This window comes from Platalea leucorodia (genome assembly GCF_965183815.1).
Source record: "Platalea leucorodia genome assembly, chromosome: 4".
Lineage (NCBI taxonomy): Eukaryota > Metazoa > Chordata > Aves > Pelecaniformes > Threskiornithidae > Platalea > Platalea leucorodia.
This window is the reverse complement of record NC_138826.1, coordinates 100,443,956-100,460,239: the sequence shown is the minus strand read 5'-3', so window position 1 is coordinate 100,460,239 and position 16,284 is coordinate 100,443,956. Positions and strand designations below refer to the sequence as shown.

The 16,284-nt window shown below is 38.3% G+C and overlaps 1 protein-coding gene across 2 annotated transcripts in view; it reads right to left on the bottom strand.

Annotated features, from left to right (window-relative positions):
* The window catches only part of CFTR (CF transmembrane conductance regulator), a 90,498-nt gene that overhangs the window by 26,368 nt on the left and 47,846 nt on the right, over window positions 1-16,284 (bottom strand). Inside the window, exons 13-20 of one of the 2 annotated variants that reach the window (XM_082309133.1) lie at window positions 15,184-15,270; window positions 13,572-14,304; window positions 12,308-12,436; window positions 10,005-10,042; window positions 8,544-8,797; window positions 7,414-7,493; window positions 1,790-1,940; window positions 465-692 (exon numbers count right to left, since the gene is read on the bottom strand). In XM_082309133.1, coding sequence (XP_082165259.1) covers window positions 465-692; window positions 1,790-1,940; window positions 7,414-7,493; window positions 8,544-8,797; window positions 10,005-10,042; window positions 12,308-12,436; window positions 13,572-14,304; window positions 15,184-15,270 — 1,700 coding nt within the window. Of the gene's footprint in view, window positions 1-464; window positions 693-1,789; window positions 1,941-7,413; window positions 7,494-8,543; window positions 8,798-10,004; window positions 10,043-12,266; window positions 12,437-13,571; window positions 14,305-15,183; window positions 15,271-16,284 lie in introns of both variants that reach the window. The other variant, XM_082309132.1, reaches the window with a different exon arrangement.

The window sequence follows — 16,284 nt, the reverse complement described above, 5'->3', positions numbered from 1 at the left end:
TCTGCTATTGGTGTGGCTTTAAAAGATCATTAAAACTTTGCATGTCTCAGCCATTTGTAAATGAGAGGAACATTAACCTCTATTTACTAAAAAACTTTGAGGTATACAGATGATAATCAACATCCAAGCTTTTCAGTACACTAACATAGTTACATTAACATGGTTTAAAACACATGAGATTACTTTTACAGCACTTGCAGTCAAGAAAAGGAAAGTTCTCTCCCTTCAGATATTATCTTCAGATTAATCCCTTTAATGAGTCCTCTACAACATCAGATTGCAGATAATAATGGCGTAATTTCTATTTCAATTAAATTGTGTTTACTATTATGACATACTTAAATCAGTGACTCCACTGTATGCTAAATGTTGCAACGGTTTATTCTCCTCAGAAGTTTCTAAAGCTGAGCTGTTAAGCAGAAGCAGAAGACTTCCATTTCAGTACTTGAGTAAAGTTACTGTACCTGTAGTTATGATAGAGATGAACGCCACAGCAACAAAAAAGACAACAAAAATCATTTCTATCCTCATCTGGAACCAGCGCAGTGTTGACAGGTAGAGAAACCAGTTTGCCGTGTGTAGGTTCAGGGCTTTGTGAAATAAAGTCTCAAAATATGGCTGCCGCCCGAAAGCTCTCAGTGTCCACAACCCTTTTAAGCTTGTAACAAGATGGGTGAATATTGGACTCCGAGCTGTAAAGTGTTTAAATTAGAAACATCATGAACACTCATAAGCAAATACCTTTGATACAATGCAAATACACAGCCCTATGCTCTAACTCACAGCAATATAACTATTGTCAGTGTTTAATTTACATACTTTGTTGGAGTACATGCCTGAAGTAATCCTAGCACAGGATATACAACAACAGTCTTTGCATGAATGGGTTGAAATTCCATTCAGTCTATTGCCAGGAAGGGACCACGTACTAGTTAGCGTACTACTCGGGGAAGCTCCTGGCCTGCCGTAAGATGCCACAAGAGAAAGGCGGCTCCTCCCCGGGCAAAATGAATTCCTGCAATTCTGATAACTCTATTGAGTGAAGCTTTTTTAGCACAGACAGAGTACTTTAATACTCTGGATTCCACTGTACTGACATGGTAATTTTAAGCAGATCTTGCATTACATAAAAAGTGGTGGGCCAATGCTGGATCCCTGTGAACATCAAAGAAATTTAGATTTAGATCTGAGGAACTTCAGAATTACACTTAAGTAAAAGGGAAGAGGATCATCAGTGTTTAAGATTCAGGACTAATTTGCTGAGGATCTGCCAGTTTGTTATAAAGCCAGGCCACAGTGCCTGATCTGCAAACCCACACTTCAGAATGAGGTTTTCTGTTTTATTGGGAACGTGTTAGACTCTTAATGGGGGGGAGGAAGAAAATTTAGTCAAATAGCTTATTCAGAAATAAGAATTACTTGCAATCAAGACATATCCATTCTAGCTTTTTCTTATAAAGAAACAAACTCTTTGGGCACATACCAAGTCTGACCACAATTTTTCAAGTTATGTTTACTCTCAAGAAAACTGTATGTCAGGACTTTATTTGTTTTCAGCTGCAGTGGTGATAAAGCCCAGCTTTAAAAAGATCTTCTCCATTGCTCTTTGGCAGCAGAGCACTCAGTATTGGCTGGATCAGTAGCAGCACTGGCTTTAAGGAGGTATGTGTTCTGCTCCCAGAGACAATGGCATCTTGCAAGAGAAAAGGCAAAGAAGAGGTGAAAGGGTGAATCACTTCTCAATTGATTTGTTGTGGATTTAGAAGTCTACCAATTTTGCTGCTCCTACCTTCAGATTCCAGTTGTTTCAGCTGCTGAGAAGTGTGGAGGAAGTATGCCCTTAACACAATAAAGGCTGCTATCACAGGCACTGATGCCAGGAAGATGTAGGGTTGTAATATTGAGACTACTGTTATAGCGCCAATCACAATCAGTATTAACTGTAGAATGAAAGAAAAATACTATTGATATAGTAAACGTGTCATTTTATAGACTAGAGATTGGTGATGAATCTCCTTCCCATGGTAACTACGTATTGTTTCAACAAACATAAAGTGCTAACCTAAGTAGGATTTGCAGCTGAGAACAAACCTCGATGAAAGATCATGAATAACCAAGACCAGATCCATAACCTGTTGGAATAAGCTTCCATCTTTTCAAATAGATGGAAGAAGTGTTTTCTGTACTACAACCAGTATTGCAGGCTTCTAAATTATGAAGCCACACAAAAACAATGGCAGCTAGGCACTTGCTCTCCAGTTAAAATTGTAAGAATGACACTTGCAATATCTGCAGCCACCTCCCAAACCTCACGGTGCTGTCCCTGTCTTGTCTGGACTAGGTGTGCCAGACTGTCAGGACCTGAGTGCCAGTCTCCTGCAGGTTCTGGGCCAAGCGGTTCTTCTGAGGGTCAGAAAATGTCTCTTGCTCAAGGGACTGTAACCCACACATGAAACTAGCACTACTATTCATCCTGATCAGAAGACAGGAAATAAGTCGTAAGAGGACTTGTGGTATGAAAAATTAGCAGTTTCAAGAGAAAAAAAGATGTTTTAAGGTGACAGATGACTCAAAAATCATTCAGGAGTTAATCTATTTAACCCACCAGAGACTACTACCATTCTCATAAGACCTCATCCTCAGTAGCTCCAGACTGGTTTAGTTAACTCAAGCCTTGGTCTTTTCTCTAGAAGCACCTTAAGCACTTAGATTGTTTTTGTCTCATACCTAAATCTAATGAGAATCAAGTATATCAGTGTACACAGAATAGCAAAGCTCTGCTTTGTATCAGGGTGTTACCTTTCACACTAAACAACTACTTCAAACTGCAAACTTATCAGCCTAAAGCAACTGCAAACGGACAATTTGGACAAAATGATGAACATCGCATTGAAACATCACTGCAAATGACCAGTCAGCAAAGAAATACATGGAAAGCAAAACGAATTTCACATTAGGAAGAAACCTGCAGTTGATGCTTTTGCATCCACATAAATTCAAGGAAGGATTTAAATTCTCAGTACTCCAAGTCAGAGGTCGTTCACAAACAGGTAGGCGTGTTCCAGGTTTCCTACCCTTTGTTTTCATCAGAAATCTGAGCAATGCAATAGCAGCATCAAAGTTCATGAAAAAAAAATTACTGTAACAGCTGAACTAGTTAAAGATTTGTTTCACTGTTTTCCTCCTTTTTCTTCAAAGAATGGTAACATACATGGGTTATGCTTGTGCAGACTCTATAGCACTGGTCTGTAGCAATGCAAGAATGGATTTGTGTTTACTCATTATTTCAAACTGGAGAATTTAGTACCTCTTCTATCTCTAATTTTTAAGAAGCGCATGGCCTGTTCAACTGATATTGAGCCAAGTTATACAGCTCTCACATTACTTGAGATTACACAGTCACACAGTGACTGTTTTAATTCCTGTTTCCATCATTTACTCAAATTTTGCAAAGGCCACCATGATGCCATATTGTTCTCACTGCTGGCCCAACAATTATTTCACTAAAAAGTTGAATATGACAATTTTTGTTGTCTCATAAACTCCGAACACAAAATAAGTGTAAAGTCCAATAGAAGATGACACCTTCTCTAAAAAGGCAGTAGCAAAAATCAACACACAAGCCAGCTACCTTGGCATATACTCGGGGAATGGCAGCAGAGGGCTCATGCAGCCCAGTTAAGAGCCACAGTGCTGTGCTGCAGTGACCCCAGGTGCTGAGCTTTGAGGCCTGGGACAGAGGCCAGATGGGGAGACACAGTCCCGTGCTTCCTCTGTGTCACCAGTTTGGAAAATGCAGCTGGTGGTGGAGACAGAAATTCAGCAAGGGTTCAGGTGATGACTGCAGCAGCCAATCTGGTTTACCAATGGGGGTTTATCGTTTAGGGAAAACCAGTCATGACCATAGGGATAAATGTCCAGTGAGTTCACTATGACCTTTTGAGTGGGACTACATTAAACCGTAGGGATGAGCGTGTCACATGAAGGATCTCCAAAAAATGATGACCCCACTGTAAGCACTGGTGGAAGACTGAGATGGATGTTAAAACTAGTGGCAATGCTGCTGCCATCATTAGCTGGCTACAATTCATACCCAAGATGTACGCAAGCAGGTCAGAGAGCTGTCGGGGAAAACATCACAGTTGCTATCTCTTGTTGTTCATGTAAAGGTTAATACCGCTTCTTTTTTAATGGGAAACTGGGTATATCCCAGTGACTGGAGAGTAACCCCAGCCTCTTTCATCGTGAAGCCTCATTCATCCTGGATGAAAAGCCCTGCTCCCTAAAAGGGAAGGTCCCCTGATATGTGTAATACCTATAAAAGTCCTAAGAAAAACTACGTCATGACATCCACAGCTGCAACAGAGAAGGAGGCAGTGTCCCTGAACAAGGAGTTAGATGGAGTCATCTACCAGCTCTTTCTCATAGAAGAGGGAATAAGAGCCAGCTCTAAAATTTTGCATCAAATTCTTGGGAAAAGCTCAGAAGTCAGAAGGATGACCTTATGCAAACATAAACTGAAGGCTAGCGGAGACCAAAGTCTCCATCTCCGCAAGACTCAGATTTAGGCATCCCAGTACATTTAGAATCTAACCTTTTCTGTAGATCTCTGCACCTGGAAAGGAATAACCACATTCACCAGTACAGGCTGGAGGCTGACTGACTGGGAAGCAGCTTTGAAGAGAAGGCCTTGGGGGTCCCGGTGGACCATGAGGCAGCAATACGCCCCTGCAGCAAGGGAGGCCAACAAGGGCAGCATCGTCAGAAGATCAAGGAAGGTGATCCTTCCTCTCTCTTCAGCAGCAGTGAAACTGTATCTGGAGTGGGCTTGCCAGTACAAGAGAGAGACAGGAATACTGGAGCGAGTCCAGTGAAAGGTCTTGAAGATGACAAAGGGACTGCAGCATCTCATATATGAGGACAGGCTGATAGAGCTAGGATTGTTTAGCCTTAAGAGAAGGCTTAGGGGGATCTTATCACTTTGTATAAGTATCTGATGGTATTTATTATATTTATATAAATTATAAATGTGTGCATATATGCAAATAATTTTTATAAATTATGTAAGTTTAAAAATTATATTCTATTTATGAAAATCCCAATAGGTATTTGGTGTGGAGCAAATAAGCCTGAGCCAGATTCTTCTCAGTGGCACCCAGTGGGAAGATAAGAGGCAATGGGCACAAGTTGAAATGCACAAAATTCCATTTAAGCATAAGAAAAAGCATTTTTATTGTGGGGATGGTCAAACACTGAAACAGATTGCTCAGAGAAGTTGTAGAGTCTCCACCCTTGGAGATATCCAAAATCCAACACAGCCCTGACCAACCTGCTCTAGCTGACCCTGCTTTGAGCAGAGGGGTGGGAGAGGTCCCAGGCCCTAGGTCCAGAGGTCCCTTCCAACTTCAACCATTCTGTGACTCTGTGATAAACAGCACAGAAGGAAAAAGGCATATATATAATTTCTCTGTATCTTTCAGAGGAATCTGACTTTGTTCATTAGCAGAGTCTATGGAAGCCTGAAGCTGCCAAACAAGTCTGAATCTATGGAGGATCAGAAGAAATGTCTTATGAAGGAATGACTGGTAAAAAGTATTCAAGACAGCGGGTAGCTTCAATGATCTTCACCAGAAGAACCTGGAAAGACAGGGCAGCTTATCATGCATATCCAGGAGCCTCTGCAGTTGAGACTGAGAAGACAGAAGTGAACCTATGTGGCATTAGACTATAGGTTTGCCTCTGAAAGGCATCAGAACAGAAAAGCCAAATCTAGGGATTTTCCTTATCCCTGGAAACATGAAAAACTAGTCAGTTTCTTGTAGAGAGTTTGAAATGTAGAGACAGACTAACTAAAATAATTTTGGAATAACATCCAAATGCAAAATATCAGAAACAAAACGGCCACACCAGAAAAGACAGTAGTGAATCCTGATCACACCGAAGATGACATCAGTGATTCAGAGAAGGTCTCAATGTCCATGTTTACTCATTCAGCAGATCTTCATGACATCAGCAGGACATGAAGGAGAGCTGTAATGTCCTTGAACCTCTTCATGTGGAGCTGCACTGGCCTCTCTAAAGTCATGAGTCAAAGTTAACAATTGCTAGCAAAGATATAGGGAAAGGCACTCAGTTTTGACCAGACCATCGTGTTGGCAGGGATTGTAAAACAGAGTAAACTCACAGATGGAGAGAGGCAATCTGCGCAGCAGTGCTTGGATTGATTAAGTCAGGCCTGCATATCTCCTAAATAAAGGTAGAGAGGAACAGGAGAGCCAGGGAAGCTTTTGCTTTTATTTTCCAAATGTTCTGGGAACCAGCTCTATCTGAGGAAAAGCTGGCATTGCAGCATTAGTGGTGGAACACTAATGAGGGGTGCTGGGATCCACACAGAGCCACAAAGTCTCAGAATAGGCAGGATGGGGAGCAAAAAAAGGCATCCTCCTTGAGAAACACTGGAATTGCCTCTATCTCTGTATTTCTTCAATGTTCTCTTCAGTGTGGATGAAGTGGAAGTTCATTCAGAACTCAAGATTTTGCAATGCATGGAGTTTCCCAGGAGGTATGCTGGAAACAAGCCTTTCCATTCACAAAATAAAAAGTTTGCAATTCTACAACTCTTAGGGATGTAAAATTCCTCCGAGGAGTAGACTCATCTAAAGCTCTCCGCCATCACAAATAGTTATCCAGTGCCTGACAGACTCACCTTAAATCCCAGAGACTCAGGGGAAGCCACAAAGATGTGAAGGATAAAAGACAAAATTAGGCAGTCAAACTTGTGAATGGCAAAAGAAAAAAAGAAAAAAAAGAGAACTGCCCAACTGAGAGTTGAAAGCACATCATCGTTGGTCAAATTGCCCAATAAGTCAGGCCTGGAAGAGTTTCCACAGAAGATAAAAGAACAGAAAAAACAAGAATACAGTCAACAAAAAAGAAGAAGGAAGTTAAGAGTGATGCTAGCAAACTGGGAACAGAAGAGGCTAAGGAGGTAAAGTCATGAAAATGACTGAATGCAATCAAAGGATAGCATGAAAAGAATATTAATCCTGAGCCAAGATAACTGAAAGAAACTAAGGAACACCCTTTACACCTTTGAAGTTGAATGTGGGCAGCAGCAGGGATACTTGTACTGTAGGAGTCTGCAGGGCAAAAATGTTTCTGAGCCTGAGTACTAAAAGTAGTTTGCACAAACAGTAGAGGTACACGTACAGGCAAGTACTCAAAAAAGAAGCAATGAAGTTGACTTAGAAGACAAGCATCTATGTAAACAGATATACAGACTGAAAAAAAAGGAAGAAGGATTTAATTCCAGTTGTTATTTCTTCTTATTAATATGATTTCTTTTGCACGATGTATGACTGAAACTTTACAGTGCTATAAGACAGCAAAATTTAGAACTTTTATTCTACAAACCTGAATGAAGTCAAATACTGTGAGTGGAAGTAAGTCATCCAGTACTGCCGTATCTTTTGAGAATCTGTTAAGCATACCACCTATGGATTAAGAAAAAAAAGTTAAACATTTTAACACCTCAAAAATCCTACATTTATTACTTTAACAAAAATTACAACTTTTTTCTGAATACAAAATATTAAGGATAAGCACAAGATTTTTCTTTATTACAAGCAATTCCATTACAGTTTAGTGGAGCTACAGCTTCTTTCCCCAGGGAGGAATTTGGCTCCACAACTTCTGTTTCAGCTCTTGGAATCTCGGAAAAAACCCAGGAAAATGTAATAAAAACAAAGAAACATAATTAAACAGGACAGAAACAGAGGCACAAAGCATAAGGTCTGTACCCCTTATGCAGCAGGCTCTGCTGATATACAGGTAATTTGCACATCAGCATTTGTATGAGTTTGTACACTAGTTTCTTAGTTTCCGAGCAGAATTATTGTATTAATCACCAGGTAACAACAGAATTAAGAATATAATGGGAAAATTAAGGAGAAACCCTATGTTGTATTGTCATTTACCAGCGTCTCCTGTAATCTAGTACGTACCAGTAAGAAGAGTATGGGATAGGAATTGCATGCACAGTGGGAGACGGAACTTGTTGCACCAGTTATATAATGAACTGCATATCAACTCCAGAGCCAAATTTGAATACGTATACCATTATTCACACTAACTGATGCTTTATGTCATTTTAGTAGGACTAGTCATGAAATAAAGCACTATTTATCATCCACACCTGACTCCTTGTCATTCACCACATAGCTGACTATCTTTTCTATTGCAGTTTTAGACAAAATCTATTCATTAGAAGTTATTCTGGTTTTATTGACTCAAACAGTTAACAATTAATTTTCTCCAACTTACAAGGTGATATTTCAGAATCAGAATTGACAACTGAAATATGTCACACTTAAAGTGCAATCAAGGTTCATTAAAAGATTCACAAATTACTTTATGTAGCAAACTTCTAACATTCGGCTTGACTGAAAATGTAAATGGAAAGCAACAGTATCCTTTAACAGAATGAAAACTGTTTAATTGAAATGAAACCCATACATGAGTCAATCAGTTCCCATCTCAGTTACCTGCTTTCCAAGAGTTGAATGTTGACATAGGTGCATGAAGAACTGCGTGCACCATCTTTTGATGAAGAATTTTAGACACTGTTATAAGCGTATGCACAAGGGGCAAACCTCTGAAGATTCCCATGGCCAGCAGGGTATCCGCCACTCCCACGTAGATATAAATGATGTAGTAGGTGCTAGTGCCAGTGACAATCACAGGAGGTTTGTCAGAGGTACTGTTTTCTGATTGTGTTGCATTTGCTTTCAAAGCTGTCCTGCATGATGAAAATTAAACATAAATGCATTACTGGAAATTGCGTTTCTTTCTCTTTTATTTTCTCTACTAAACAAATAGTACTGCAATGTTCATTTGTTTTAAAACTATGTTAATGGTTAGTTACAGATATTGCCAGTCATTTTTTAAATTGTCCTGCATGTATGAAATATAAATTATGAATTAACCCATGTTCCACTAAGGCAAAGTTACTCTGTGTGTGTTCAGGGATCAAGGCAATAAATGGCTTATTCATCTCCTCAGATACCTTTGGTGATTCAGGTGCCTATCAGCACTTGTAGTAATTTCTGAAATTAGTTGCAATTGTGCAATGAAGGGTTTTTACCAAGTTGGAAATTAAGCCATTGGTATATACCTACGATCCCTCCAACAGTTTTCTCCAAACTGCTGTGAAAATGTACTGCTTTGGTAGTCTCTTGCAAATCTACTGCCAGTTTAATCACTGACAAAACTATCCTAACCAAGGAAAATGCATCCACTTCTAACCAGAAAAAATAGTTTAAGTGTTGAAAAAAGTGAATTATTATGGAAGTAAAATGCTGCAGGTGTACTATAAAATTCAAAGGCCTTAGTGACCTATTGTAAGGGGACATTGCCATAATTCCCTCCTCCTTCAGATCGGACTTAAGTCACCATATGCTTTCTATACTCAAACATATAGGCTTAGTGCTGCAGGACTAAAACAGGGAACAAAAGCATTAACCTAGGAAAAGCCATACCGATGCTCACTATGTTTTAAGCTTCACCTGCCTGACCCTGCAACTTCTCGGAGTTTTTCATACGTGGGCAGAGGAAATTGTACAAATGGGGTCTTACAGAAACTGCTCCCTTAAAATGTTCCTAAGCAAATGTCTCACCTGGCACCTCTGAAAGAGCGGTGAACCACAGTGTATTCAGGATAATCAAGTCCATGCATCTCTGGAGTGAGCTGACCCAGGAAAAGTCTTGCGTGAATTGTTATGTGCTCAATAACAAGGCACAAACCATTTGATTGTTAGCACTTAAAGAAGTATCAGCTTAAGATACCACCTATGTGAGGTATTTAGATCATCCATCTATGAACCATTTTATTGAGTATAAGCTAGTGCCTATCCATATAGACTTCTGGCAGAATTTATTAATTATTTATAGCAAAAATCAATATAAAGGAGACCCCAGTCTCTCAATAAATGATCACCCCTACTTACTCTTTAAGAAACCATAAACCAGCAAGAGAAGCAGCTACCTGTGACCAAAGAAAACAGAGTCAATTTTTTGTCTTGTCATATTGTGTATTTTTTCTTACTTATCTTCTTTCACTGAATTTATAATTGTTTGTAGAGAGAGCATTATAAATGGATGGAAGTCAAACTTCCTTGAAGCAAAAACCTTGTCATATCTGCTCCTCTTTCCACAGAAACCGTTTAGTGCATCCCACCAGGAAAGCTACATTTAGACTTGTATTACATCAGGCTCTCAAGTGCCTAAATATTCTTTTATTGTTTTTTACCATACTATTAACAAAGGCTTGCTAATGCATTCCTAATGACAAGGAACATTCACTGTATGCTTTAGCACATTTTAAGTTTTAAAGATTAATATTTCCTGATGGCCCTAAAAGAGTAAGTCTCTCAATATCTTCAAAGGCAGCTATTCAAATATGAATGTCAAACCTTTAACGCTGTTATTTTTGCATTGTTGTTCTTGCTAGCTGATATCTACATTTGATAAATCTATGTGTCTGATATTGCTTGGCTGCTAGTTTTACATAATTCTTCTTGGGACCTACAAAACAAAACCATCCATTCTAAATCTAAAATAGCATCTCTAGCATTTCCACGGTAGTCCCATCCAGCACTGAAGGGTGTCAAAACTCCACTTTCAGCTTACTTGTCACAACTTTCTCAGTTCAGCACTTGGATGTTCATCACTAGCCTCTCTTCGCTGCCTAAGGTCAGAAGGGCACAAAGTCTTAGCACAGGCCACATAACCACTTGGCACGGTATTTCATCTCATGCACAGAGATTTGCTAAAGGTTATATAGTCTGTGCTATGACTGAATATCTTCCAGCCCATTAATTTATCAATAGGCTTTTACTTAAGCAACAGTCACACTGGAAAGTTTAACTTAGATGGATACATTTGACATTTGTTTTTCAATTAGAAGATGAGGCTTTGAATTATTTAAAAAGGTTTTAGTCTAATTTAAAAGTAAAAATTTGTAATCAAGATTAGAAATGTATGCTGGATATATGGGGATAAATCTGACATACCTCAAAGTTAAAATTTCCTTTTCCCCTACAACTCATATTCAGCTTTGCTGTTGTAGGTTTACGCAGCCATTTTCCACTACTATGCAAATAAAACTTACATGATAAGAACAGCTACACATCTAAATACTGTCATGCTTTTGGACATGATTTAAAAATTTGGGATCTCAAACTAGATCTAAGCTCCAGGCTTTATTCCTGGTCCAAAAGAACTAATTTAAATTGCCTACAACATAACATTAGTGTAAATTCAGGATACCATCAATCGTATCCTTCTCCAGGTTTGACGATACTAGAAGTTTGAATGCCACAGAACTGCTAAAAATATTTCACTGACACAATCAGGCAGAAACTAGGCCTATATTCCTAATGGATTCTTCTCTTCTTTCAGTTCATGTTGAAAAACGCCAAGAGAAATTGGTACCATATTTCATAAGTTGACATATGAATACAGTCTCATTAATCTCCCAGTCTTCTCTCCAAAACATGTTCCTTCCCTCAGAAAAACATTTGATTTAGGATATTAACTGTAAAAGAGGACACTATGAGATTCTGTGTATATGCTAAAAGTCTTTTGTAAATTGGGAGACAAGACAAAAAGCAGGCAATTTCTGTTACAAGAAAAATAGTCCGACTTGCATGATCAGGCAGATGTTCTTTGGCACTTTTTCTGACAGCGTTTTCCACTGTACTTGGAAAAAGTCTTCTCTGCATGCTGCAGGAACGCCTCATCCATCCTTAAATGCCTTCACAGGCATTCAGCTCTCTGCCGTACTCACCACTCTTCTTTTGCAAGGAGCAAAGCTACTAACTCATTTTTGAAAGCAGTTCTCCAGAATTATGTATGTGCTCATCAAAAAAGTTCTAGTAATTATTGTTGCTAACCCCCCAAAGCTCTACAAAGATATCTTTTAACAGAAAACGGAAGACTATTCACCTGTGAACAAGAGACCTGCATAGAGCAACAATTCTTACTTATGGTACCACGCAACAGAAAACAACCGAGATAATTTGAGAAGGTGGGTCTTCTGCTGCTGTGCACTAATCAGTATCTTTGGTGAGAAATGCTCATCTAAACAGTAGAAAAGTCACTGCAATATCATTTAACAGCAGTTGCCAATAAGCGATACCTACATGAGCTAATGTCTTGATGCTTTATCCATTTATCCTTTTGTCACAAACAACATAGTTTGAACAAACACCATTTGCAGTAACGTGACATCAAGCACAGATTTTCTTACCTCAACTAAGAAGACAGTCACACACAAAATTAGAACAAAAATCAAGTTTTTGTGGATGGTAACATATCTGAAATAGGTATTCCATGTGGTAACAGTACCCATGCTTTCAGCATCATCAGTAAAGCATTCCTGTCAAAGAATCGATAAGACCATAGTCAGAAGGCTAACAATATTTATATATGAGAATTTATGACACATGAATGCTGTCATTCTTTCTGCTAATTCATTCCAAATAATTGAACCGCAGCATTCAAATTGGCTGATAATGGCTGGAGAGGAAGGTACTGCCTGGTTGAGTCATCTTTGATATAACAACACAGTGTAGAGATTACTTGAAATTTTCAGACAACACTGAAAGAAACAACCAAGATTGTCCAGCACTACTTGAAGCCCAGAAATGGTTAATCAATAGCTATTTGCTTTCAATGGAGATTGTATTGTGCTGTTAGAGTAAATTTGTAAATACTCAGATGTTTTTTTTTTTTCTGCTGAGATCAATAAAGCAAAAGAAAAAATGGGCAGTGCCTCAGCAAATTATGAGCTTATATATTTTTTTATAGACTTTTTTCTACCTAGGAAATTGCTTTAGAAAATTTTCCTATCCTGTGATAATCAGCTGTCAGTTTTGAAAATGAAAGGAGTTCATCATGACCAGTTGCTAGTTATTAGAAAAAAGGAATTTTGGTCCAGTTCTTGGTATAAAACTCAACCTTAATTGCATAATTCCCAGCACATCCATAAAAACAGAGTAAAATCCAGCTTACTCCTCTGTTCATTATCTATATCAGAATATAAGAGCTAAGCAGTCTGACAAATTTGTCAAATTTGATCAAATTCCAGTTTTAAAAACTGGGCTAGTACTTCAAATGTGGGTTTTTTTTCGTGAGCCTTAATGTTTCAAATGTCAATTTTACATAAATGTTTTGAAACAATGTTTTTCCATGTTATGGTTTCAAATTTAATTTTAGCATAAGTAATCTTAAAGGTAGATTAAAGTGCAGGAGATGATTAAAATTCTGTATTGAAATCCTCTACAGATAGCACTCAAAAACTATAAAAAATCAGGCAAAATAAATTTTTGAGGGTTTCAATGATTCCAAGATTATATTTGAGTTAAAAAAAATTCACCAATATTCCAAAAAGATATTCCACAGAGAAGTACTGTGTTAGGAATGACATAGTTGGGTAGAAAAATATATAAGGAGTATATTGCACTGAACTATCACCATATGAAAAAACAAGATGAATGTAAATCAACACGCACCTTCAAATCCTCTTCATTGATTTCATCAGTTATGTCCAAGACACTGTCTCGAGACAAGCGCCTGGAGTAGATGTCTATCTCAGAAGACAGATTTGTCTGAGGCACCATAGACATTTTCCGAAATGTTGTACTTCCCTTTTTGGAAAAGTTAGGTCCATAGTTCACAGAGGTGCCCGTCATCAGGTTTAACACAGATTGCCTCCTCCGACCTTGCAGCATATGGTCGGTGTTCAGCATGTTACTCCGAAGCAGACCTACATCTCCCTGTTCCAAATCAGGTACCAGAGAGAGCCTCCTTTCTGGTGGGTCGTTGTGGCCATCTTCTATCCCATTGACCTGCATCCCATTCCTTTGCACTACTGAGAACTTCCTACTTGCATTAAGGGGGTTAATAATTATGGAGTTCTTCCTTTTGTCATTAAAATCTGATGTCTGTTTAAAAGATTGCTTCTTTATTTCATTTCGTGATCCCATGCCTTCTCCTTCAATGGAAAATCGTCGGAGAGTCTCGGTTAGAATTGAATTTCTTCTCTCTGCACTGAACTGATCAAAAGAATCAAATCCCATCAGCTCTGAGCTGAAGTCTGGCCGTTGACCCTGAAGCTCAGAAAATGTTCCATAGAAATAGCAGCTCCCCTCATGTAAAATTAATATTTTGTCAGCAATCTTTAAATGTTCCAGTTTTGAAGTAACCAAGATCCTAGTTTTATTCGCCATCAACTTGCACACACAGCTATAAAAGATGAAAATGTTAAAAATTAGATTTTTTTCTTCATGATTAAATGTTGCTTTTATCCCGTTCACTTTCAATCTATTTGCTTTTACCTGCCCCCCTCCCAGTACGAGCAGTCTTGGATGCTCCCTCAAACTACAAAGGAGGTGGTGAGGCTGAGATGTGTAAAGGGTGAGTACTTTATCGCACAAACCAAAAAAAGAGGGAAAATTTAATCATTTTCAGGTCAATCCAAAATGCATAGTTCAACATGAAAATGAAATATTCCTTTTCATCTTAGGGTTACTTAGATCTTTTGCTACCAAACCTAGAAGTATTAGCTCAATTTCAAAACTTCAAACTTATGGTGACTGAAAAGCTCATGGATAGCAGTGTGTGTCCTTAGTGTTCTGAGCTACACCACCAGCACAAGCCAAAAGTCTCTGGTTTTGGCCAACCTGCTGCCAATCTCTTGGTCAGTGGGCACTTTCAGGTGACCAGTCTTTCAGCGATTATTAAAACAAGACAAAATATAGCTTTTTGTAAAAATTTATACTTACAAAGCAGGTAAGTGTTTTAAAATTGAAGCCTTTCTGGTACACAGACACACCAGATAGAAAGCCATGCACTTGGCAGTAATAGATTATAGCAGGCTTAATATGTTGAGATGGAAGAGGGAGCAGTAATACTCACACCTGGCCCAGGCTTGATCCCAGCACAGTATGCTGTCCTACTGCTAACAAAATACTCAGTCATGAGAATCACTAACAATAAACATCCCCAAAAGCTACAATTTTGATCACTTCAGTATTTTTGTACTGTTATTAAATTTCTGTTCTTGGTTTTACTTTGTGCTGCTTGGTGGGATTCTTAAATACAATCTATCAAAACATACAGTACCTTTCAAATATCTCTTTTTCTGTAAAAATGTCTAAATGTCCAAAAGGAGAATCCAGGAGATACAAATCAGCATCTTTGTACACTGCTCTGAACAGAGAAAATGGAAACACATTAACTTTCGTAAGTCTTATAAATTTACATAAATATAACTTAAAAAGAATGCCTTTACAGGTTTGTCTCAAAAACTTGTAATTGATAGACTTTTCTACAGCATCAATACGGAGCTGGAGTTCAACATTAAATGTTCTTATAAGACACGTTTCAACAAAGCCTTTCCTTGCTGCAGACCACATTACAAACTCAATTTTCCATTAATTTCTCTGCAATCAAAGGAAGCCATACACAGGTTACTCTAAAGATCTGTTTATGGCCTGAAGCTGACAATCCCCATCTGTGTACAACGACCATTTAAATGGGAATTTAGTACCTACTGTAACATCTACTGGTGCCTGAGGGAATGTTACATATATGTAGATAAGTGTGTGAAAAGACTGAAGTCTCAGCACTTAGTTTTAAAAGTACTTGGAAATAACTGGTGGGCAAAGCCAAGTGTATTAGTGAGCCACGATCTTGCAAACATTATCTGAAATGGGACTGTACAATATTTCGAGTTCATGACATGAAAAACTATTTGTAACATTAGGACCTTAAGCTGTATGTGCCTGGACACGGCTCACTGAGACCTAAACCTGTGGTTAAAAGGAGTTTTTTTTAAATCAATTTCAACAGAAGTTCAAAAAGGCCCCTTGCCTTCCTCTGTGAGTATGAAAATCATGATGTGATATGAATCAGGGTATAATTAGTAAAGAAAATTTGGACAGCTGCATTTTGGTACTTTTTAAAGTATTCTAAAAATTAGGTTTAAAATCATTATGTTAAACAATGTGAAAATATTTAACTACAAGGAGAAAAAGCCCTCAATAATAGTATATTATGTTAATAAACCAAGCAACTTTATTGAAAAATCCTCTGTCATGATAGATTTCACTGACCATACATTATGATGTAGTGGCTGCACAACAACAAAAAGTTCAGACTGTTCTTGGCGCTTTCATCAGCAAAAAGTTTGCATTTTTTTTCCTGGAATAATGGTAGCACTCA